This window comes from Vanessa cardui, chromosome 9, assembly GCF_905220365.1.
Source record: "Vanessa cardui chromosome 9, ilVanCard2.1, whole genome shotgun sequence".
Taxonomy (NCBI): domain Eukaryota; kingdom Metazoa; phylum Arthropoda; class Insecta; order Lepidoptera; family Nymphalidae; genus Vanessa; species Vanessa cardui.
The window spans coordinates 7,090,333-7,117,155 of NC_061131.1; the positions used below are offsets into that span (position 1 = coordinate 7,090,333).

General features: G+C 31.9%; 1 protein-coding gene across 3 annotated transcripts in view; it reads right to left on the reverse strand.

The window, feature by feature from the left end:
- LOC124532531 (sushi, von Willebrand factor type A, EGF and pentraxin domain-containing protein 1) overlaps positions 1 to 26,823 on the reverse strand; it is a 59,432-nt gene that overhangs the window by 11,558 nt on the left and 21,051 nt on the right. For all 3 annotated transcript variants that reach the window (XM_047107475.1, XM_047107476.1, XM_047107474.1), the window contains exons 2-14: positions 22,765 to 22,843; positions 19,715 to 19,739; positions 5,376 to 5,457; positions 4,960 to 5,273; positions 3,723 to 4,844; positions 3,417 to 3,596; positions 3,139 to 3,321; positions 2,767 to 3,051; positions 2,400 to 2,677; positions 1,803 to 2,233; positions 1,403 to 1,719; positions 1,150 to 1,331; positions 181 to 1,066 (exon numbers count right to left, since the gene is read on the reverse strand). In XM_047107475.1, coding sequence (XP_046963431.1) covers positions 181 to 1,066; positions 1,150 to 1,331; positions 1,403 to 1,719; positions 1,803 to 2,233; positions 2,400 to 2,677; positions 2,767 to 3,051; positions 3,139 to 3,321; positions 3,417 to 3,596; positions 3,723 to 4,844; positions 4,960 to 5,273; positions 5,376 to 5,457; positions 19,715 to 19,739; positions 22,765 to 22,836 — 4,357 coding nt within the window. In that variant the 5' untranslated portion in view covers positions 22,837 to 22,843. The remainder of the gene's footprint in view (positions 1 to 180; positions 1,067 to 1,149; positions 1,332 to 1,402; positions 1,720 to 1,802; positions 2,234 to 2,399; positions 2,678 to 2,766; positions 3,052 to 3,138; positions 3,322 to 3,416; positions 3,597 to 3,722; positions 4,845 to 4,959; positions 5,274 to 5,375; positions 5,458 to 19,714; positions 19,740 to 22,764; positions 22,844 to 26,823) is intronic.

Below are 26,823 nucleotides of genomic sequence, written 5' to 3' on the forward strand. Positions count from 1 at the left end.
AACGTACCCAGCTAGTGCTGGTACCAATAATCAGAAACTACAAAGTCACTGTTTAGCATGCCCTTTTTTAGGATTTACATGAAAATATATGTTGTGGTTATATTTAATTATAATCAATGTTATAGTAACATTTATTTACGATTTTATAAATATATTAAAGTTAATATGAATGTAACTTACCCACACAAGGTGAATATCCATAATCGTAACCTAATAATGGTTCGGCGGAAGGTTCATCACATCCCATCAATTCAAATTTAAGGCAAGCGTTGTCCATGAAACTTACGATACCAAGAATAACAAATCTTGCTTGAACATATTTTGGCAGTGTAATCATAGCAAGTTCACCATAATTTCCAGGATCACGCATAGTTAGGTTAAAGTTGGGGAAGTATACTACATAGTTTTCATTTTCAGCTTGTTTGTAAAAGAATCTTATTTCTGTTGGACGACCAACTATGTCCGATGTTACAACACCTTTCACTAGTATTGCTTTAACTCTGTAAACTTTGCCTAAGTCGACGCTAACATAAGTAAAAGCTTCTTGTTTACCACACCATCCAGTCACTGAGTTAAGTCTAATATTTTTTGCTTCATAATTAGGTCTTTCGGAAGTAGCATTGATTGCTGAATCAGGTATTCTGCCTGAAGCTAAACCAAGAGGTCTTATAACTTTACATTCCGGTTCACGAATACAAGTAATAGGTCTAGGGTTTATTAAAATATAACCAGGTCTTGAACAACCGAATAGGACTTCAGATCCTTGTTCGTAACTTCTAGCTATTTGATAACCATCAGCTGGCCGACCGGGATCTTCACATACGGGCCCTTCACATCTCAAATCTCCAAAGTCCCATATTCCGTTTTGTTGACATCTAACAACGTTATCGTGTTTGCTTGTTTGACCAGCCAATTTAAAAGTATTTTGACATCCGAAAAAGAAAGAGCTTTGATATCTTGTATCGAGATATTGACCATATTCAGCTCCTGGTGTTGGCATAGGTACGCCACAATCCTTTCGCCTACATTGCGGTTGAGCTCCAGAAAGCCAATAATCGGGAAGACCCTAAAATCAATTGTTATTTTGAATTTATCGATTCAAACTCTAATAGTATAGAATATATGTTAAAACTTTGCCATATTACTTACGGGCTTGGGATCATAAACACATTGTCGGAAAGACGAGGTAAGAGTGTTTCGTAATTGGCGGCCAGGTGAAGTACATGTAATAGTAACGTTATCTCTGTATGGCACTAAAACACTTTCAGGGTCGTCTCGAATCACCTTTAGTCCATCATTCTTTTCATCCGATAACGTAACGCATCGTGCATCTGAAAATAATAAATTAATTATTAGTTACTACTTATATGCAGTTTTTTTAAAGGATTTAAAATATACTTACATTGACATTCGGGAGCTGTACCATTCCACGTCCCACTTGATGTGCAAAGAAGTGAAGAGAAGCCCGACATGACATAGCCAAAATTGCACTGGAACTCGACAATGTCTCCGAAATGATAGGAACTTTTAGTTGAAAGCAGTTGACCATTTTCAGGTGAAGTAAGAGATGGACACATTACAGGAACACAAGATTTATTTCTTTGATATGTATCGCCGTCTCGTTCTCCAGTTTCAGAGTTCTCGATAGAGAAGCCGGCCGTTCCATTAAAAGAATATAGTTCGTAACCAATATTACAGGCACATGAGAAGTTTCCAGGTCTAAAAAAATATGATTTTTATGAAAATATTTATATTTATTTTAAGTTCACAAAATAAACTCAATATCGTTAAGATGTACTTACGTATTAATACATTTCTGATCACAGCCACCATTGTTTTCACTACATTCATTTATGTCTGAGCAGTCAAGTCTGGCACAGCCCATAATTTCTAATTTAAGACAGGGTGCTCCAACATAGTCTTGGATTTTGAATTTTATATACTGAGCCTCAATTGGCATTGGTAAGTTTAAGACTGATAGCGTAGGCTCCAAAATTCGGAATTCTACTGCTGTTCCATCAGGATTTGTGTAATCTTTAAATATATCAGTCAAGTCATTTGTATATTGTATTCTAATTGCAGATGTAAATGCAATATTAGCATCAGCCCTCATAACACTCATCGTGCGGAATCCTCTTATGATAGTTGGGGCTCGAAGATCAACTAAGACCCAGTTTGCGCCAGCTTCAAGATTATTGCCACACCAACCTCCTCCATTGTTTAAGCGAATCATCTGTAATGTAAAATTGATTGAATTTCAATGTTAGCTTTCGCTATATTTCAATCCTGGCTACCTCATAAAGATTCCAGTCGTATATTTTCGTGTTATACTTTATGAATAACACCAAAGTATTCAAATATAAACTTTATTATTAAACAACATTACACTTAAAACTTACGCCTTTATAATATCCAGCTTCGGAAGCGGACGTCGTTATAGACTCATCCGGAATAGCTCCGTTAATTAACCCTAAATCACCAACAGGTTTGCAGTCCAAGCTAGGTGTAAATCCGGGGCGACAAGGGCAGTAGAATCCACCATGAGTATTTTTACATTCTGTTGAGGCCGAATCACATTGACTGCTTGAGCATTCATTGATATCTTCACAACTAGGGGTTGCATCAAAGTTTTGACCAGGTCCACATTTAATTATGCTGGGTCCGTTTAGTTTATACCCTAAAATATGGAAAATTAACGTATTAATTTGAAAAAAATAGTACGTATATAATTAAAGTTTTTTCAGTTTATTCGTCAGTAAACTTTACCTTTGTAACATTGCACTCGGGCTTCATCACCAAACATATAGACTCTGGTTTGATCGACAATGAATCCGTTCTTGATTTCAGGAAACTTGGGACAGATAGCTTTAGAACAAGTTGGTACTTCGCCGGACCATGTTCCATTGCTCATACAAAGCAGTACAGGTTGGCCTGATCGAACGTAGCCGGGTTCACATTCGAATCGTACTATTGTACCATAACTGCGACCACCGCCATTCAATATAGTAACATTAGCATGTGGGACATCAGGAAGTGCTACACATTGTGATGCTGAAATTAAAAAATAATAATTTAGATGTCTAATTGTTTTTATAAATCACGGTATTGAGTATTTGTGTAAATAGTTTAATTAAGTACCAAGACAAGTTGGAGTTCTTTCCCATCTGCCATCCGATAAACAAGAAATTCTTTCTATAGGCTGTCCGGTAGGGAATGCAAATCCAGCATAACATTGATAAGTTGCTACACCCCTGTAAGTTACGTTTGTTGAACCAATAGAAAATCCATTATCGATTTGAGGCACCGGACCGCAATAGACCTCTGTAAATTAATTAGAATTAGTTGAAATATATCAATCAGATAGAAGTTTAAAAAAAATAATACTATATTTCAATGTATAAGAATCATTAAATTACCTTGGCAGCTTGGGATGTAGGTAGTAGACCAATTACCGCCTTCTAAACACTGTGTTGTAATTCTAGATTTTCCAGTGGCAAATTCTTGACCGATTGGACATGAAAATGTTATAGTTGTACCAAAAGCAGTATCCCTGTTTGATGCTAAAGCCCCGGTGCCAGACTTTAATGGAGGACAATCTGAAAATATAAAGCAGGTAATGATATAAAACTGTAATATAAAAAGCGTATAAAAAATCTGCTTACAAATGAACTAGATTAAATTATATAGATAAAATATATTATAATAGGTATAATAATAATTACCTGCTGAAAATGTTGCTTTCCAACCTATACTATTATGAAGAGCATCAGACATAAATCGTATTAGCATTTCTCCACTTGATGCAGTTAATGTTATTCTTGGTTTAACTGTGAATCCATTATCGGAATGTAATCGTAAACCACTTGTGCTCGACCCATCAAAAACTTGCACTACATCGGAAGAGTGGATATTGAATTCATTAAATTTTAAGGAAAGGGGTCCTCCGTTTGGATTTTTAATTCTGTATAAACACTCCTGATTATTTGGGTAATTTTTGAGTCCGTAAGCTGGAGAAGTAAATGTTCCATTAGCTGCTATTATTGTAGCTCGACAACCTTGGGAATATCTCATATTAAATCCTCTTTTAGAATCTCCAAGGCTAGTCCGGAAATACATATACAAATGGTTTGTAGTCGATATAACTACTTTTTCATTTTCTTCACCAGGTCCAGTTAATCGGGCAAGAACTGAACTAGATGGAGTGTTTCCATCTTTAATAACTATGTAGTCTCTATTCATTTCTAATTCTAAATCTTCTATTTCTAATGACACTATTCTTCCAGGTTGTGCTTCAATAATATACATGCATTCCAAACCACCAGGGTAGCTGTTAGGATAACCAGGTGATGTGAGAACCTGACCTTGAGGAGTTGCTCTGAGAATGCCTCCACAGTTTGATGATTCAGTCTTCCATGAGGCACGAAAACCTTTTTTTTCCACGGATCCGTCTGAGCTAAATTTGATTATCATAAAGTTAGAAGCAGAAACATACAGTTTATTGGATAAATCTTGTTTTCCTGATAGTGTAGCTAAGTTGACAGATTTATCTTCAGTTCGACCACCTACTAAGATTTGAACAGTATCAAAAGACTTTTCAGTTTCAAAATCTTGGAACTGTAGTACGATGTTTTGTCCTTGAGGTCCTTCGAGTGTCCATTTACATTCACTGAAAGGTGCATATTTGTGAGGATAGTTAGGGCTTTCTACGACATCACCGCTACTAGCCATATAAAAATGACAATCAGTAGCACAGTCCATTTCGTCAGATGAGTCACCACAATCATCTTGTTTGTCGCATTTGAAGGCTGCGTTAATACATCTTCCGTTAGAACAATGGAAGGTTCCTGCGAAGGTATCAATTGTTAAAAATCTCTAAATTAAAGCTTTTTTTTTAAACTATGTAGTTAATGTAGTTTTAAATGTAACTATTTTATTTGAATGTAAAAATAAACTAATTACCTGCAGGACAAGCGGAAGCTCTGCACATAAAAGGAAGAAGAGTTTCACACGTCGTTAATTCCCAAGACTGTCTTTCAGATGTAACGTGAACATCCACGCATTCACCATCTTTGGGATTCGGTTGTCTGAGGTCCCAAAATCCTGCATATTGTGAAACTAAAGTGCCTGCAGCTGATTCTAAGGTATTTGTTCTTAGGTCGTCAACAGTTGCAAGACCAAGCCAATAGTGAGTGTTGCTAGGTGTAGATGGTACCATGCTGGCGGTCATGTTATTTTCTGTGTAACTGTCTATAACCATCAGCTCACTTCCATATCTGAAAATAAATATGAAAATATTATAAGTTAGTTAACGTGGTACGTAAGTAATCTTAAATTGTAAAAATTTGTTTTCTTGAAATATCTAATTACAATCATACCTTCGGCATAATTCCGCAGCTTTATCCCAAGAATGTCGGATATTAAAAAATTTATAACAATGAAGCCCCTTTAACTCCCAGCCTGAAACAAAAAAATATCTTTTATTAAATTACTGTTAAAGGTGAGGGTGTAGCATTAATTAGAAGGAAATGTAACTTATCCGGAATAAACTTTTAAATGTAAACGATATATCGGTATGCGGGGGACTAAGAGAAAACTTGAGAACATTGTAAAACAATGTATTTCAAATTTGTACGAGTATATAGTTAGATTATTTACAATATCGAGAAGTTTCCATAAATATTTTGTAGTAAATGATGTAGGTAAACAACAAATTCTTCTTTGTCGCTTTCTCTTCAGTAAGGGAGTGTCGTATTATGTGTAGAAAATCGTAAATAAACAGTCACACTAAGCATAATTATGAGGTTGTCAGTTCTCACTTTAAAGAAAGTTTTGAATGCTGTCTAGAATAATTAATTACGATCAGATAATTATCGTCTACATTTTCCAAAAATTCTGATCTCAGCCGCGATTGCATTTTGTTTTGTGGAGATATTATGATTTTGTGATTTTTTTTTTGAGTCCATTCTATACTAATGTTTAATATTATTTAAGTAGTCATTGGCCTAAAGGGTACTTCCGTGCGTGTGAATAAAAACTAATAGCGACAAATAGAGCGTGTGAGTTCGCCGATCAGCGAAGACTGCGATGGATCCACGCTTCACTGCACTGCGCAACTCGATGCAATGTTTGACCTACTTGTACTATGTTTCTACGGCGAAATTCAACAAACTGCCATTTTGTTCTCAGCGTAAATATTAGTCTATGAATAAATATTAAATCAGTGGTATTATAAGTTTAACTTGTGCATGTTTGTTTTTCAAATAAGATCGGTGTTGTTGTGTTGTTGATGTAAAGTTTGTGCAGGAAATATCATATTTCTTGGTTAATGTCAAAGTCAATGGCGTTCGTAACTCTTCTACTATTATATTACGATTGCATACAGACATGCATATTATAATATTTACCAGCTTTAGATTTAATTATTTATAAGTATTATGTTATATGTTTCCACTTTACATTCTGTTGTTATTTATAAACTTACCAAATATCGCATTAAATGTTACTAAAGTGATAAATAAACAAATTTATATATTCTAAGTAATTTTTGTTTCGTTTACAAATAAAGTGACTCAAAGATTTAAAGAGAGCACAAAGAATTGATTACTGAAACTAGACTGTTAATAAATTATTAATAATTAAATGTGAACAATCAACGTATTCATGAATTTGTACGCAATGTAGAACATTACATTGCATAAATACCTGTTAAATAAATGAACTACTTATTGGAACCTGTAGTATAGGCACCACTTATTTTTTTACCAATTAAAAACTATAATTAAAGCTACATTAAAACAGCTGCAACTGTCTTAGTAAAATAGCGATTGTACTTGTTGAGTTGTAAATAATATGTATGCTATGCCATGTGTACCCCTGCAGATCTTAAGAGGATGTTATATTGTATGTCTGAGCACAATATAAAGCGTCGAGCACATGCAGAATATGTAATAGTGTCACAAAGTGGACATCTTGACATTTAGTTGAATTATGTGCTTGTCCATCTTGATGATTTATTAAAGTACATTTTTAAATAACTAATGAGTCCTCCTGTATAATATTTAATGTAATATTAAACTACCATCGACAAGGATTATATATCCTATGATATAATAAACGAATACTAACTACATATTCTTTTATTATCTATATCGTCTATGTACTTATCTACTATTGTTTATGCGGTTGTAAATAGATGGGTTGCTGAGTCTTTATTAATATAAGTGTTAATGATATGTGGCTTTCGGGTATATTTGTCATAATTCAAAGAGTTTACTTATTCGTTGCATTTCTATTAATCGAAGAATTTGTATAACATTTGAAACTTAACGCAAATCATTCTATAATCACGAGAAACATTGTAAAATAGATCCGTTAATTCGCGTTATTTATAGTTATATTTTATTCCCATAACAGTCACGGGTGAGCAGCTTTGTAACTGTAAGACGAGAATCGGATTCACAGTTCAAACGTCTTGCCAACACTAGAGTTCGGTTCGTGTGTGAAGTGCCTCCTTTGAGATTCTATAGCCCTGGATCTACCGGAGATTGAATTACGAATCAACAATCCATTTGCAGGCTTTGTGGTCCAACGTGTGTGTGTCTAAAACCTACGGATTTAGTGCAAATGGTCTTGTGCGCTACATGCGTTCGGTTTGATATAATTATTACGAATTTAGAATTCGAATATTATAACTTGAAAATTGTTATATGTAGATATCAATTTAAGTTTGATTCGGTTTCATGTAATGTTTTTAACAAATTTACATTTTTTTTATTTAATATTTGTCCTATTTAAAATACGTTACTCAAAAGTTTGCGGTGAGTCACACAAATATGTATGTGACTGTTGTGCTGTCGCCTTTCACTTATTATGAATGAGCATTCAAGGTTATTTCTAACGCCTTCATCAATCGACATAGATACTCAAGATAGAAACTTAAATGTCAAAAGAGATAAAATTAAAATTAGCGTATGCTTGTTATATAGGCTCGTTATATATTCAAATTTCATTTTAAAATACTATGTTAGCAATTATAAGTAATATCTTAACGTCAAAAGCCGATAGTAAGTTTAAAAGTCAATCTTGATAGAAATACCCGTTATTTGTTTTGTAGTTACTATAATGACATTTATTAAAATTATTCTTTTAGAAATATGGCAGTGTTTGGATTCTAATGATTAAACTATATTACTTACACACATGATGTATTGAATGTGACCGACAGATATACAATTAGAACATTATAAGAAAATGCCCTAGGATTAGTGGAATATCTATTGTATATGTTTATTTAATTTTATTTAATTCAGCATAAACATTGACATCTGTGTTTATTTTTTTAATTTTAAAAGTCATTACCATAATCCTAAATAACGATTTCCATATTTTTAATATCAGAAATAACTGCCTCCTCCCCTTGATAAACCCCTCAAGAGATGAATTTTGAAAAATCCTTTATTAGTAATTACCATTCTAAAAAGTGTTCTGGTCAAAATTACCTATAAAACTCACTGGATTATTAATTGTTTTGTACGCTACTTAATCATTTTTTGTAAGTTTGTCATCTCCAACTGTATCCCTGCAAGTGGTATTCACCTTAATAGGTAATGCATTTAATTTTAAGTTGTATTAAAATTGTATACCTTTGTATGTGTTGATGTACTTACCACTGGTGAATCTTAAATAAATAAATAAAATAAAATTTAAAAAATATATTTATTAGATCCATATATATTTGAAATCGGAACTTATATTTATTACAAATATAAAAAAAATTGAATCTATGATAATTTATTTTTTAAATGAAGTTATATATTTAACAGTTATCTCAAGTTGATTTGTCTTTGAATTGACTGTACAATCGTTACACTATTCAGGTACAATTAAGCCTGCACAAAGAACTGCCGCCTTGCTTCTAAATGCATTATAAATATATAATACTGTAACTTGTTCGTTTAACTTATACTACAAGTTAGCGTGCATGCATTAGCTGCCTTTCAGCCAATGAATATGTAAAGCTCTTCTTACGTATTAAGTATACAGCAACTCGTTTAAATCTAATTTAAGTATTTTCAAACTCACGCTTCTGCCTATTTAGCCTTATTTTACTATATAGTAAAAGATATTTGACGACCTCTGTGCTCGAGTGTTGTGTACATCGGTTTTCATGGGTACGCCACTCCAAGGTCCCGGATTCGATTCCCGGTCGAGTCAATGTAGATTATCATTAGTTTTCTATGTTGTCTTGGGTCTGGGTGTTTGTGGTACCGTTGTTACTTCTGATGTTCCATAACACAAGTGCTTTAGCTACTTAAATTGGGATCAGAGTAATGTATGTGATGTTGTCTCATATTTATATATTTATTATTATTATTTATTTAATAATTATATGGATAAGTAGCTAAAGCATGTGAATCATGAAGATAACAGATTGAATTTGATGAAAATCTGCCTCTTCCTTACACTCTGGAATGAGCTCCAAACATTAGAGGAAAAGGTACAAGTAAAGCAGGCTATATACTTCCTGTAAATTACTTAGTAGCTTTACTTTTTTGTATGTAATTTATATGATAATTACTGTGGTTTTAACTTTTTTATATCATGTATAATTGTATATATTTGAAACTGATGAACGATGAAACCATATATTACACGCAAAACTCTTATTTTATATAATGTTATACAATATCATAGTAGTTATCATATAATGGTTATTGTTTGTAGTGACAGCTTTTACCGCGAAATAGGCATCAGTGCTTGATGAAGCGCAGCGTCCATTATTGTTAATAAAGAGTATATCATATAGCACAGTGATATATATAGTCTTATATTATATGTATATACTTACTAGTATTTTGGGTCGTCAGGTTTTATTCGATTTCATAATAAATTCTAGAAATACGAGAATACTTGATGGTCATATAGATAATACCACGGATTTGAAAGATACATAGAAACACAAATCACAGTATGATTTTAATTTGATTTTTTTCAGATAACCGAAAAAATTAAAGGATAATACTATAAGTAACCGGAACACTGTAACAATATTCGAAAGTGTTTTATTGATATTAAATGATCATAACTACGATATAAATATATAGTATAGTATAGTAAATTCGTCAAAATCGAATATCAAAAAAAAAAATATATAAAAAGCTACCGAGCTAAACAACTGTCTTATGGTAAGTGGTAACAACTGCCGGTGCTGTCAGAAATATTAACCGTTCCTTACATTACTAATCTTAGCCGGTATCTTTTTTAAATATTTTATTACCCTTATATTAGTTACTTGCAACACTAAGTACTTCTGCTGGGCAGTAGAATATGTTATGAATGTATGCTACCTAAACAGACGAAACGCCAAGCCTTACCAAAAAGTTAAGAATGATCGGAAGAAAGGTTAGAATAAAATTTTGAAGGAGATTTATAAGCATTGACACGTCATTAGAATATTTATGCTCTTAACCGTGTATCCAACTAATCTACATTATCAATAGTAGATTTAAAAATGGATTGGATTTGTTTATTAATTTTGGTTGTAAGTCGTGTTACAAAGCACCTGACCTATATCGTGACGTTCCAAATATCATACAATGTGCCAAGTTGAGAATGAACTAATAGGCCTATACTGAGACCTGAGTATATAATCGGATTCCGGAAACATATATTTGGTAGCATATTGCAGATTAAGATGAATAAAATAGTTAATCTTTATATAAAAATATTAGTTAGATATTAATAATTACATTTATTAAGCCAGCATTCTTCACACTTTCTTGAACGCTTCGTTATTCTAAATTAATTTATTATTACGCGCGTTTAATTACCTGTTGTTGCAAATAAAACACTAATTCGTAATATTGACTGTAATCAAAATTAACCATAGCAGGTTCTTTCCCAATTTTTCTGGCATCGGTCAACTTTAACGATAGAATAGCATTAGATTGATTATGCTACTCATCACATGTGGCAAAATTTCGTTGAAATTAAACACATGCAGGTTTCCTCGCGATGATTTCCTTCACAGATAAGCACGAGGTGAATTTTAAGCAAAAATTAAGGACATGAAAATTTGTGGTGCCTTCTTGGATTTGAACCCACAATCATCGGTAAAGATACACGCGCTCTAACTGGACTATCTCGACTGTCTCGACGACACCTTAACAATAAACCCTAGATAGGTTACAATATAAAAAAAATAATAAAACTATTACATATACTTCTATATTATTAAAATGTCATTATAAATTGACAACAGGGTACAATTCCTTTGAGGGGGTGGTGTTAGTTATTTGCAAAACGGTTACATCCATGTATGATAGCGGATTCGATTAAATTATAACGTTAAACATACCAGTCTAGTTGTGATTAAGTTTGAGGCTAGGATAACGGTAAGCTATACGCCAATTACAAATGTAGGTAACATAGATACGTCCATTGACTTGAATGTAGTGTTATAATTTAGTATATTTAATATACATGTGGACTATTCACCCTAAACTCATAAACCTTATATGGATATTAAGGTGGAGTATCAGGAACAGAGGAAAACTATTGAGAAAGAATAATAATAAATTCGAATTTTGAAATACAATTTAGTTCAGTTATAATTGAAAAAGAAAAAAATTAAATTACGCGTATTTTGACCAATCGCCCAATCATGTTTTTAAAGTAAGAGGGAGAAAGATATATTTCCTTTTATGTAATTATAGTTAACTTGGTGCAACAACAACAATAACACCAACGACAGCCTGTAAATTCCCACTGCTGGGCTCAAGGCCTCCTCTCCCTTTGATGAGAAGGTTTGGAACATATTCCACCACGCTGTTCCAATGCGGGTTGGTGGAATACACATGTGGCAGAATTTCTATGAAATTAGTCACATGCAGGTTTCCTCAAGAAATTTTCCTTCACCGCTGAGCATGAGATGAATTATAAAGACAAATTAAGCACATGAATCAGCGGTGCTTGCCTGGGTTTGAATCCGCAATAAGTTTTCAGTTAAGACGCACGCGTTCTAACCACTGGGCCATCTCGACTCTTCAACTTGGTGCAAAATATGCAAAATCGAATTCAAAAAGCGTAAGATACTTCTATTAACAACAGTAACATGTCAGACACTCCGCTGCATGATGTTGATGTACAGTTTAGTATCAGAATATTCACAATTTCAGTTGAATATTTGGGTAAATATAACCCTTTGAAATAAACCATAGGAAAATACAAGTCACATCCCTAGTAAAAACTTTGAAAAGGCTTGAGACGGGTAAATTTTTACGACAATAAACGAAGAAAACAACGATCGACCTTTTAAAAAATTCTCATAATTTTTTAGAGCGTTAACACTATTCTATTACTGAATATTTTTCTTGTAGAATTCAAAAAGAAATTCCGCTGTCCAAACAAAGCGAGTTGAGCGTTCTGTCAGTTGCATTCACGTTGAACTATCTGGTGGTTTGGTATTTTAGAACTGCGAGAGGATTCAATAACGCCATTCTTATCATTAAAACATTTCTAATGTTAAATCTTATACCTTTCTCATCTGTGTGTATAAAAATTAAATTAAATTAATTAAATTCAGTACCTTTTTCTGTTACTGTTAATCCATAAAAAAATTATTTATATATGTATATCTATACTAGATAGTAATGATTATGGTCAAATAAAATTTCCCCAAGGAAAACTATATAAATATGGTTGTGTGTTTGAGATTGATAGACTTCGAGGTCTGTTTACTGTAAAGGTTTCTTTTTCTTTCTCCGTATCCCCGTCAATTTACAAAATTTAATTTCCAGGTTTTCTTTGCAGCACTGTGCTTTTTGATCGATCCGATGTTGTCCTGCTTCTATAATGTACATAATTATACACAAGCAAGAAAATATCATACTGGTTTTGCAAGTACTATGTGAATTAGGTTAGGTGCTAGAAAATACAGTTACATTAAGCTCAAAAAATTTTTATAGAATTTAAATTTAGAATTTAAATTGAAAACAAGGAGTCAGGTACCGAATGCTAAGGAATGACTGTTTTTTAATAAATTATGTACTAGCTTATCTCTCATTACTTGAGCATCGGAGAGAGCACAAGAATTTCTTGCCTCTTAATTGACAATAGCGCGTCTATTAGGTCAACGCTTAGGAAATTTATATAGGACGTATTTTCAATGAGTAATTGAATAGTTTTACAAGTTTTAATAACGAGGGAACTTCTGGTTTTTATCGAGCGTGTCTGAATATTAAACGTCCAGTCCCAATTAAATTGAACATAAACGTGGCCTAGTTTTTTAAATTCATATTAATTAAGAATAGTATTTAAAATATCATTTCTGTAGCTCGACATTGTAATATAAACGCGTGACCTCTGACTTATTTCTAATACTCCCTTGTTCACATAAGTGTGTTATTTTTGTTGTTTCGCAACGAGTTAGATTTAGTCGTCACACTGAGCTTCTTGTAGCAAACTTTATTATCCAAACAAAGACAATAATGTGTTCGTAGTTTGTAAACTGCCGGGAACTAGCAAAAGTTACTTTCAAGATATCTAGAGAATCTACTACTAGTTGGTAATTCAAGCGCAAGCAATTCTATTTCGTAGTGTTACGCAATAATTAATTTATCTAAAGTACTTTTTCATTAATATTTTATTGCTTTTATAGTGATTGTTCGCAACGGTACTTGATTATATTGTCTGAATGTTCATATAAAAATTGACGATCCACTTCATCCCTTTCGAATGTAGTTTAAAAACATTTTACAAGAATAAAAAATACCAATAGTTGCTGTATTGATTTTTCAGTTTTATTTTATAACAGTAAGCCAGGATGTCATACTGAGAGTATGATAACTGGTTTCAGAGGTCAATCTTAAATGAAACTGCACAGGACATACACAAATGTGTGCTGCGGTCATAGGTGCACAGTGTATACTCATTTCTCATTCCTATTTCCTATACGAACGGAGAGAGTTTAGTTGCAGGACTTTTGCCTTTACTTGCATTCCGAGGTACCGGGGCTTGGACATTGTATTCCCAAACTTAAGAATTCCTCAACAAAATACTGAATTCAATTAAATATTAATTTCGATCTCAGGGTGTACACTGTACACTGTACAGTCTATAGTCGAATGTTTAAATTTTTTTATTAACTGTTTTTGTATAATGTTACCTTTTTTACATCAATTTTACTTTAATAATGCTTTTATGATTTAATTTAATATTACAACGTTTATTAAGATTATATTCTCAAGACTTGCGGAATCACGCACGATTAATCGGGTATCGAATAACAATGTTAATTAAACACGTCTACGTAATTATGTTACGTCAAACAGATTAACTGATTATTACATAATTTGCTTTTAAAATAAGTTCATTTACTTTAAGCTTATTTAATGCGATTAAGTTAAATAAAAACAAAGATACATTAAATTCTATGAATAATATAAAACAAAGTTGATTTCTGTCTCTGTATCTCCGCTTTCTCCTCCGTAACCTTAACCTGAAACTTTACCAAATATGGTTTCCACTAATAAAAAGACCGATGTCGATAATCGGAAGGCCTATATAGGTAGTTTGTAAAAATCAAAATAATTTACTAGAAAATTGTAGGTCCTTAAAAAAGTTTACAATAAAGTTACTATTTTTATCTATTAAAAATTAGTAACAATTTAAGGTTATATATAAAACCATTTTCTTTAATAAAACCATGTCTTTTAGTCGATAACTTTTCAAGTAATACTTTTATGACTAAAATCTGAACAACGAAAAAATTATGTAATATATCTATTGTTATAATTGTCTATACTACATCTAAATTGTGTCGGACTATAGCAGAATTTTATTGTATTTACGCAGGGTTCTTTTCCGTGTCAATGCTATGTAGGAGAGAAATTATAAATACAAATTAAGCTCATGAAAACTCAATGATTCACGCCGTGTCGAAGCCGCAATCTTCGCTTAATATTTACGCGTCCTACTCACTGGGCAATTTTGTCATATGTACAGCTTTCATTTACCATTAATATTGTGGTGTACATTGTTACAAAAGCTTAACAATCGTTTTATATAGAACCATAATGGACATTACTGGTTCTGAATACTAATTTCGGAGTTCGTAAAAGTTGAATCGGCCATATTCAAGTCAAACAGTTTCGTGATTAGATTTCAGAATTACGTAATTAAGTGGTAGATGTCTGGTGTCTCGCCAAACCTAAAACCCTCATCATCATTCGCTTGCCCTAAGCTCATTTATTTTTAAAAGGCTTGGTGCTTGCAGATAGACGGCCTGGTAGACTAACGGGTAGATGCCTGAAGCCAAGCCTTAAAAAAATTCTGGTGTTGTCTCCCAATCGACATATAGGTTGTTAAGGCACTAATTTTGAAGTCTTTTAATAGTCGTGTAATGTTTATATATTATATATATATATATATATATATGATCAGCATTAATATTATAAATGCGAGATTGTGTTCGCTTATTTGGTTGTTGTTGCTTCGTGTATTACTTATAACTTAACTAAACTTAACTACTTCATCAAACATCATGAAATTTTGGCATACACGTTATCAGAGATACAAAACAATTCATAGGATACCACTTACTCGCAACCCCTTACACGCTGGCGGAAACTTTAAACTAACGTAGTGATTATAGTTTTATTTTTTAGTTAAGCAAATGCTTAACTTAATTATATAAATATATAATTTATTTTTTAAGTATTAATTCATAAATGTTCCTTTAATTAACTGAATACGTTTATTATATACAAAACATTAAATTGAAATTGAATCTACAAATTTAAATAAATTGTAGGCAATGTTTAACACCACTAATCTTTGAGTGTCCCATTCGCCTTTTAACCTTGTAGACAAAAATGACGTCACAAGAATATCGGTAGTTGATATTTATTGTAATTATCTCGGAAAATGTATTGGACCGATAAGCCCTATTGCGGCGCCAGAGCACTATCATTGTATGGAGGTTATTGATGTTATGGTTTGATGAATTGCAGAGATTGACTCTGTGTTGTCATAATCTATCAGATCGATGGTTGGATATTAGCAAAATTAATTAGGAAAATGGCTATGTATATAATAGTGAACGTAAGTAATTAAATAGCTGCTCAAGAACAAGCAATTGATTAATGGAGACTACACACGGTAACGATATATCGTAGCGATATACTTGTGCAGTCCATTTGCGCAGGTCTATCGAACGTATTAACATATAACGCACATATCTCACTGGTCTGGGTCGTGAATTAGTGAAGACGGTTTCGTTTGCACAGTTAATCGGCAGTTGCTTTTTATATTTAATAAATCTTTGTCAATTGTTTCTGCACAGTTTTATCGTATAGGCACCGTCTAGCTTCTGTGAAGATAGACGCAAAAAACTATAGCTTGTGTAAAACAGTGCAAACTTGAACTAGTACGATATATCGATGTAGTATATAAATGAAATAATATAGTTACAATATCTAATTAAAAATTAATTAAAAATGTGTAACCTTTAGTTAAGATGCTTATGTTCTAAGTAATAACTCATGTTGGGTTAGTTGGATTAATATTTTTTTTAAATCAATAAAACATTTTTTATTCTCAATATGTATTAACCGAAAATGTGTACCCATAGTATATAACTTGATTATCACCTAGAGCTTCGGGATCATTAGATTAACTCTCCGATTATTCTGCTTGAATTGTCGTTCTCAACTGGGAGTAAATTGGAATCAGCCTCATCAATTTTCGGGAAAAATCATAAGCGCGTTTATATTTTTATATTTCAATCTTAATAAAAGTCAAAGGGCATTACTTAGATTTGTGGCAAAATATGAAACTGTGTTGTGTTATTTTATGACTATGGGATTTACTCCCCCCACTCTTTGGAATCAGATACTTGGGTTTATAAGCTTATCTTTACTTTTATTTATGCATGCATATCAAACTATTTTAGTCATCGGTCTACACACTGTAATCACGATGTGAAAGTTCTCTGTATATCAGATTAGCAACCTTGCCTTTAACTTAAATAAAACTTTTCAAAGCATGAATATAGTCACTATATGATACTAAGTCGTAACTTTATTTAGTTTGAGCGTATACAGTATCTCGTTCTCAATCTGTGTCATACTCTTATGTATGTATTACTAGTAGGTACATTCGCAAGAGGCAATTTCCTTACATCAATTATGCGGTTGATGAAGATCCCTAAGACCGGCGACCCGCGTAATTTATTTCGCCTCGGCAGACTGTCTGTCTATGGTTAGCAAAATATTAGAATGTTTACATACAGGTTTAATTAATACGTAATTACAACTATTCAGTACTTACGACTACCATATTATTTGATATTTTTTGTTAAACTGCTCGATCATTAAGTAACGTAATATTATTTGGAAAAACATTAGGTATAGTTCTTAAAATCTTTTTAGGGATTAGATTCATTATTTAGATTCAGAACACATTAAGTTAAATAAAACACCGTAAAATAAGAACGTATTAAGAAATACCGTCGAAATAGAAAAGCAAAGAATTATCATATTAGGAGAGTAAGCTATGTCTATTTAAAATTTTAATAAAACAAGTTCAGCTGAATCTGCGTTTAAAAAACTTCGTTCTTAAATTTTTATCAATTGTTTGAGTGAAGTGCATGCTTTGCCGTTCCATCAAAGCAAGCTCAGGCCCGGATTAACCATGTCGGGATCCCAGACAATTCCCGTTGCGGGGACCCTTTGCCTTGCTATCTTCCAAAATATATATTGTAGGTACCACATCATATACATACGTATATGTCCCAACTTGGTGATCTAGCTTTTTTTCACGATAAATACGGATGTTCGGTTCATGTATAAAATATAACAAGAAGCTACTTGCATTTTTATATAGTCAGATCTTTGCATCTTCAACGTCTGAATTTAAGCGCTCGAGTGCGATGTGCACTGAATCATAGAATTTCTGATCAAAGGAGTAAGCGTTGGGTTGCGTCTGAAAATTGACACTCGTGATTCAATTCTGATGAATCAGTAAAATTCTCTTTTCTTTGATATAACAAGATTCTGTCATTTAATATTTCGATGTTTTGAGATTCTCTAATCTCGTATTTCCACTTTCGTGACGTAATAACAAACAGAAATAAACCGTGAAAATAAAATATTTTATAATGAGACGATTTTTGAAGGTACATCATTAATTTGTTCGTTCGTGCATCGTTGAGTTGTTTTCAGTTAATTCTAGTCGAATAATTCTTTCTGCGTTTGATAGTTCGTTTATTCAGAAAGGCATGACGCTACGACGGGCGCGTATAAGTAGCGGAGCGGTAATCTCCGATGTCAACTATATACAAATACATATGAAACAGTCATGTATAATCTTGAATTAACACGGTTGCTCCTACCGGGCATAGATAATTTATAGTAAATTGATGTTAATCTCGTTTATATACAGAGGACTTTACAGTTAATTGGATTCAATTGAACTGTCTAATAGCATGCTTTTATTGTAGCTTATTTATATTCAATGGAATCTTTGTAGGTATTATCATTACTTTTTCTATTGCTAAGCCAAATTATTCTGGTTTAATTAAATTTTAGATAATCAGAGTTATTTCAAACTCAAGGAACAAGTTTTCGTTGTTGACTGCGCATTGGCGTATGAAATAATTAATATGTGTTCAACATCTACGGCGGGGATCACTTCCCTTGTAAATAGTCTAATTGTCCGGATTTTAATTTCTATAACGAATAATTAACAATATTGAAAACATATTATCAATTATATAACGAGAAGAGAGAGTTCTATCATTAGTACTATGATATATAATAAAAGTGATTCAAAACAAGAATAAAAACCGCCGTATGTAATTTTAATACTAGAAATGTATTTACTAAGCTTTCAGTTTACGGAACAAGTTTCTAAATTAATAAGTGCATTTGAATGCAAGGCACGAAAATAAGCAAAAGCAGTTGAGTTTCATCATACTAATGTTGTTTGGAAACGTAAATAAGCTGTATAAAGCGGGTTCAACAATAATTCATCAAATAATTTTCTTTAATATAACATAAACTATATATATATAAACAGTGTACGGAGTCTGCCTTTGCCTGTATCTCGGCTTAACTATGTCGGTGTTTTGCTTAGAAACTGTTTTTGTACGCTTATATAGTAATGTTGGTTAAACCTTAGGAGAAGAATAAAATCCGTATTAGTACATGTGATATATCTACGAAATATTTTCTTACAAACGCATCTTTATAAATAAATTGCACCTGTGCGTAGGCGCGGCGCTTCGCTAGCAGTAAAATTAAATAACGGTAACATTACGCCTTACTAAAACCCTCTAAGAAAAGTTAAGTCAAAGTAACAGCTCGTCAATTCTACTACGTTCTTCCAATGTGTTTCGGTGGTTGTTGGAGATTTATATTCGACACATGAGAGTTTATTCGTTTTGTTTTTGCATTACCGTCAAAAATTAAGCTCAATAAAAATTCAGTGATGCTTCCTACTGTCTGTTTTTAACCAAACAGCTTGGCCATCTCGGCTCATATAATAAATCACATAACAAAGTATAATGATTCCGGTACACATGACTGTAAAACCAATTATACAATAGCTGGTATTTCGTGTGAAATTTTCACCATTAACGAACATTGTCAAATATTATGCGGGTAGTATCAGTGTATACAGGCTTTATGAAAATGTATTTTATAAATCAACTTACCATTCGGACAGGTGAAGAGGTTGCCCTGAAAAAAGAATTATGAATTAATATTTTGCAACGTATCTACATTACAGTTTTCATTTGTATAAAAATTGCAAAATGCTTAGCTTTTAATTTTAGTAGATTTTACTTATTTAACACATTTATCTTAGAGTGTACTGAGAGTATGGGATCGCTTTAATACTAACTAAGCCGAGTTTTATAAACATTTTTTTAATATATTTTTTTTTTATTATTATTTGCATCTGGTTGGTTGTTTTGTATAAATATTTGAGTTATATTTTTGATGTTGCGAATTTTTCTTAATTACTTTTGGTACTGGTTAGTGGGGCTTTCTAGAGGCCCAGGTAATTATCATACACTCAAATAAAATGTTCTACCATAAAACAGTTATGCGTTCCTTTTTGAAGGATGGGTGAGCCATACATGCATCAAATACATAACATTTTTGCCTCCAAGAGTGTTTTCTTGTACTGGTGGATGACCACGTAGAATCATGATGCCCATTTGCTAGTCTGCCTACCTTTTTCCAATAAAAAAAAACTCGTTGTATCTTTGACAATAAGTATGGAAGTCGTGATATCAAGCATTTGGACCGGCTTGCCAAACAGGGAAAGTGAGATCGAGGCCGCCCGCCACCCGTGACCGCATTCAGATATATTGAAACTAACAAATGTTACGGAACAAACTAATTGGATTGAATGTATAATGCTATTGTTTTAGGAACGTTTCAATTGCTCGATACAAGTTTCATTGTATGTTATATTTTTATAAGCTGTTGTGTTTTGTTATTTAAGTGATTAAATAAGGAGCTATTTTTGCATTGTTTAACGATACCGGCAATTATGTATAATGTTAAATGGTAAGGTTCGTTGTTAATTAAACAGGTGGATAGATTTTACTTAATACATGTATATTATTGTTATTGAATTTTAAATTAATTTTAAATTACGTCTCATTTGTTATTTTCTTACTTTCATGATTAAAAATAAAAGAAAGTATGCCATTTTTTTGGGAATTAGACCTTTTTACGTTTACAAGAGGTAAACGTAAAAAGCTCTAATAGACCCATGGGTTTATAGGTATTAATTAAAATGAAAAGTAATATTGCACTAACTGATATCGTCTATAATATTGTCAATAATAGCGACAATATTGGAATTTTTATTCTGAAAAGTAAACGGCATAATATATAGCAGTGCTCATTTTTAACAAATGATTCATATTTTACATTTTCATACAATACCCGTATCGTAACTATACAAATTGTTCGATATGGAAGCTCAATTTTCAACACATCTGGACTTTACGATTATACTCGTATTCAGAATTGCAACATACTTTTTTATTATCTATTCGCGGTTGTATGCCATAATAAGCGGAAACAGACAGATCCTTGTTAGCAATTGATGCGTAATGACGCTAATAAATTAAGTTTTATTAAACATATCTTTGATTAATCAATTTTTTTTAATTAAAAAAAAAAATAAAAAATTAGACTTAAATTTATGCTATAATTTTAATGTACTCTTAAAAAATTACAAAGCATTAATTACACACAAAAAATATTTTGTTTCGTGTAACTTTCAAGTCTGGGTAACTATCGTCTACGTGATGATGTAATCTTGTCCGAGAAATTGAAATAATTAACAGAATAAAATGTTGAAATATAATTGATACGAAAAAATAGCACCCCTCATAAGACAAAAAACATTGATTAAAATAACAGTATTATGTGACATTATGTATTATATAATTAAAACATAAAGTCAACAGTTTCATATTGACACTGTACAAACGATCGTTGGAAAATATTCGGCTAACATTATTGCTTTTACTAAATCAAATAATGTCGAAAGTGCCCACTCGCACCAGACCATGTTTGTTTAACAAGTTAAATTACGTACTCGCCAATTTGCATCAGCCTCAATAGGATGAAAGTTGTTTAGATTTAAATCTATCTTAGGTAACTGCGTTTGTTCTAAGCGAGCGACCTCGAAATAGCAAATAGTTTTCAACTATTTATATGAAGTTATATACAAAAATATTTCAACTAATTGCGACAGATTAAGCTATGTTGGAGAAAAATGTACATTGAAGGACAGTCAATGTTGAAAAAAACTATCTACATATTTACGAATTCCACTTTTAATAAATGTTCAAGTGTATTGGTGGAAATGGGGCGTGTAATAAAAATGTATTCCCGTCCATTTTTTACAAACGACTGTCGAAATTATTAAAATGATTTACGCGAATGGTGTGTTTAAGTTTTTTTTAATATCCTCGGTAATTTCGTGACTGGCCGTGACGATAAATTTAACAGTTTTAATTACACGAGTATTACCATCCAGACTATTAAAGTGCGCCGCTTAACAATAGTTCAGTTCTCATTTAAAATGTCGGCATATAATAAACTGTAATTGCTCATTGTCTCTACTTTTAAATAGCGAAACAATATTGCCTTTTTTTATATAAATAGAAATTATTATTTATGTTGTTAGTTAAGATGAGACGTTAATGACGAACGACGAAAGAATGCGCCCGTTCTTTCTTTACCTTACAAAAGCACGTCCTCTTTCGATTTAGGAAATCTCGTAAAATCGGAATTATTTTTTTCAAATAGCTCTCGGTTTAATTTAATATTCTTTGAGAGCAGATGTTGTACAACTTGTTTAGTTTTAGTTTGCATAAATGATTTGTTTAATTTTACTAAATTTATATGTATATATTGTTGTATGTGTCGAATAGTTTGAGCTCAGGTTGAGTTCAGAAGCATTTTATTAATGACTTTAAGAGGCATTCCAAAGTACCGGCAAAAGTTTTGGGTTAGGAACACCGAATAACTTTAGCATAGTTTTAATATTATAACAAAATACAGTCTAAAATAATTATACAGTAATATTATACACATAACAGAAGCCATTTTAGGCCCATTTGTTTTAGATTAAAATATTTTATTTATTTATTTATTTTTTTAGAAGAATAATTTAAATTCTGAACATTGCAGAATATTTTACATAATATTAATTTAGTACAAAGTTGAAACTCACCTCAGACAACGTCGATGATACTAGGCAAAGGAACAAGGCGACACCCAGTGCCGCCCGACACCTTATCAACATCGTAAATCTGTAAAGAAAAAATGACAAGTTGAAAAAAAAGTTTTTATATTATAAAAATAAGTTGTTTTTCACCACCAATAAAACTGCCTTTAAAAATGTCAGATATACTTCTGGTTGCGCTAAGTTTGTGCCTATAGTAGCGTTGTCATAAAGGATTTATCTCTCAGCTGATATTAAATAACTATAGCTCATAGTTAATATATTTACTAAAGAAAGTAGTATTTGGAAGAAGTGGAATCAAGCATTTTAATAAAATATTTCATTATTGAATTGTCAACTACGGACAGCAGTTTCTTAATATGTATTCTACCGAAGAGAACAGGCTAGAAACTCATTAGTTACTCTTGTTTGCATTTAAATCGATGCACGTTTGTATAAATTACATACAACTTCTGACAAGTGCTTTTCTACATTAGATTCAGCAATCAGTAATTCCATACATTGTTGTCAAATGTAGTTAGTATTCCGATTACCTATTAGTCCGTGACATAGGCTTTTATTTGAAAGTTAATTACAGTATGTAGGTTCTCCCATAGGTCGCGTCTCCATCACTTTATCACCGAATAGATAAATCTTATTCCGATTTCTGATGTTAGTTTCACGGAATCAATTTTTACTTAACAGTCATGTGATTTAGTTTTATATTTCCTTCAACTAAAAGAATATAATGACTCAAAGTGCTTCAATTAGCCTACTTGATATTGAAGTATGTGTTTTTCTAACATTTCAGATGTTTCATTTTACATTTACTTAATTTTAAACAGTATAATGTCAAGGATAAAACTTGCAAGAAAATATAAATTTGTATTATAAATACCACTTTATGAACGTGTCAGCTAAATCCACTATATAAGTTTTAAATTAAGTTATTTAAAGAGAAACGGATTGGTTATAAAGTTTAATAGCTTTAAAACCTCATATAATAACTAAGATATTTTTATGAAGTCTTATTTCACTTGCAATGTTTGTTTGAAACGTTTAAGTCGAATCTTGCAAGTGGTATTAGAACTACAAGAACTTATGTAGCCAGAATTTTATGTGTTGGTTCAATTCTGATCGCAATGCAGTGTTATGCTAAGCATGATCCGATTTTATACAAAGGATATACTTCTGTAGAATAAACTCCTCAACGCTCAACAGCACAAATATAAAATTCGTAAACGGTTTTTTTAAATATTAATTTATTAAACTGAGATTAGAATCCAGTGGGTTCACGCTCAGCTTGTATTTAATGTGTAATTTATAAAAATTATTTGCTTTGCAGGCTTCTAAGCTATTAATGAACATTTGCTAACTTGGCATAACTAATAGTAATTAGACTTAATTCCAACTTTGATGCAGGCGTAGTGACACGGTTCTCAGTTATGTAATGAAATGGTTTATTAATTCAACACAATAGCGGCAAATTAATTCTCACGCGACAATCCAAAATTGTTTTCAAGCTAACGTTTATTTAACTGGTTTCGCTCATGTTTTCGTCCTGATGTTAAGATGATATTTGTTGTTTGTCTTATTTGTACCCCTGACAACATTCTATGCAAAGTTTTATGGTATAAGTTTCATTTCAGTTTTCTATTCTGCGTTTATAATATAAGATTCTTAAAGGATTATTTTTTGGTTACCAAATGTTTATGTAAAACTAAAACTTTGTAAATGTTACTTTAAATCACGAATAACGAATTAGTATAACAACGTGTAATAAAATAAATAGCCCTGGAAGATTTAGGGGTAGCATAATAAACTTACGTTAATGTAACGAACATTAAAATCCTTTCCTGTTTTGTCAGAAAATTCGTCCAAAATTAATGTGTTTAAAAGTCTACATAATTTGCGAAATGCGTAACACTTACCTTTATTAATCTTTATAACAAGCAATTAATCGCTCTTTCGGAATGATAGCTTGGAGGGTCTGGGCAAATTTGTACGGAAAATAAAATATTTGCTAGTATTTTGCAGTCACGTACGTTGCTAATGGGCTTTTAAAGAAGCAGAATTCATTAGGTGGCTTACCCAAATTGGAGCGAGGGAAGTTTCTTAATGTATTGTGCTTGGACTGTTACGTGCTTTACGAATATTTAATACTTATGGTTTCTAGTTTAGTCTTTGAATTATTATTAAAAAGCTTTCATTGTTCGTTATCATAATATATAAATAGTATAATATATTATTAAATTTATCTTTAATCTACTTTGTATGTAACAGAAATCGATTAAGTATACCTTATGAAAAAAAGGTAATAAATTAACAGTGTCGATTTCTACATAACGTGCATATTAAAACTTTACTCGGGAAGTTGCAATTTACGCTTTTACTAGATTACTATGAACTAGTATTTGAGGATTTTTTTTTTCAACCTTTAGCCGCGTTTTATTTCTTAAGCATGTATTTATTGCATTACGACCGTTTGCTCGACGGACTTTCGTCATCGTAACTCAGGTGATATCATGCTGTAAAGCCGGTTTTAAAATCGCATATTTTCGTTTCAATGACGTGAGACTCAGAACAATACTTCATTCGTATGTAAAAAAAATGAAACATTATTAATAATATTACCCTTCAACATACCGAGGCCTTGAATTCAAGAAGCGTAACTACAGATCATTTTATTTTAGTACTCATTTGAGTTTAAAGTATATTTTTAGCAATAGTGAGTGAAATTACAGGAAACACTGACATTCAATTATTTTTATACCATTTATCACTAGGGCTTAAACACTTTTAAATTAATTGATAATTACACAGATTTTCTCACAATTATTAGAAGTATGTTGCAAGAAAGGAAACGGACGTATCCAGTAATATTTATGAACGGACGGGGCAATATTATTAGGAAACTTATATTATTTTCGTAGTTAATATATGCTTTTATAGATAAGGATCGTTAATTTGGAATTATATTGATACTTTAATTGAACTATTGTTAGATCAGTAATATTTATAGAAATTTTCAAATAGGTATGTACGTTTAACGTATAGGTACGTTCATTGCAATGAAATTGGGTCAAACATTGTTAAAATAGACGCGAAAATGATTATGAAAATTAAAACGACATTAATTACTCATTGATAATGAAAAACAAAGCACCCGCATCGAGTAATGGAATTTAATATCAGATGGATTAATTTATCATTTTCGCTGCATCGAAAGAAACGCTACAGCTAATCTCGTCGATCTAAATTGGCAAATTGTTAAGCTATATAGCAGTCAGATTGTTAATATTCTTTAAGATAATTCTGTAAGGTTTTTAAAAAAAGTAAAGTTAAATGACAGCTCGTAAATTATGCTTGCTGATGACGATGATGTATGGTGATGATGATGAAGGCCTCGTGTGCTTGTGGAGAATGATCGGAGCTTATTCCACTACGCTGCTAAAATGCGGCTTGGTGGATACATATGTGGCAGAATTTCTTTTAAATTATTCACATGCAGGTTTACTTGGGTTATTTTACTCCTACTTTAATTATAAACATAAATTAAACAGATGAAAATCGGAAGTGCTTGTCTGGCTTTGAAACTATAATCATCGGTTAAGATACATGTATTCTAACCACTCCACCAATAGGACTGGTTTTTTTATTACATTATATATTTATGAAAAAAAAGAATGTTCGGAAATTGGGCAGAACTTTACTGTACTCGTAAGAAGACATTTTTTTATGATGAACCGTAGTAAACTAAGTGTAAAACTGATTAATTAAAATGTCAATAAAAGCAATTGTATTAAGATTACAGATATACATTATATAAAAGCGTAGTATAATATTTCAACACCATTTTAAAATGCTTTAAGAAGCTCACTATTGAAGACAATGGGAGCGATTCTCAGAGATCGTGAGAGGAGGCCACGAGGGCACGTAAGAGAGATATGACAAATCATTAGGAAGGTCTTCGTAAATAGCATTTCCGATGACTTGTGGTGCTTTATTGCAATATAAATATAAGTTCTTATAGTCTACTATAAAGTGAATTACTTGGTAAATAATAAC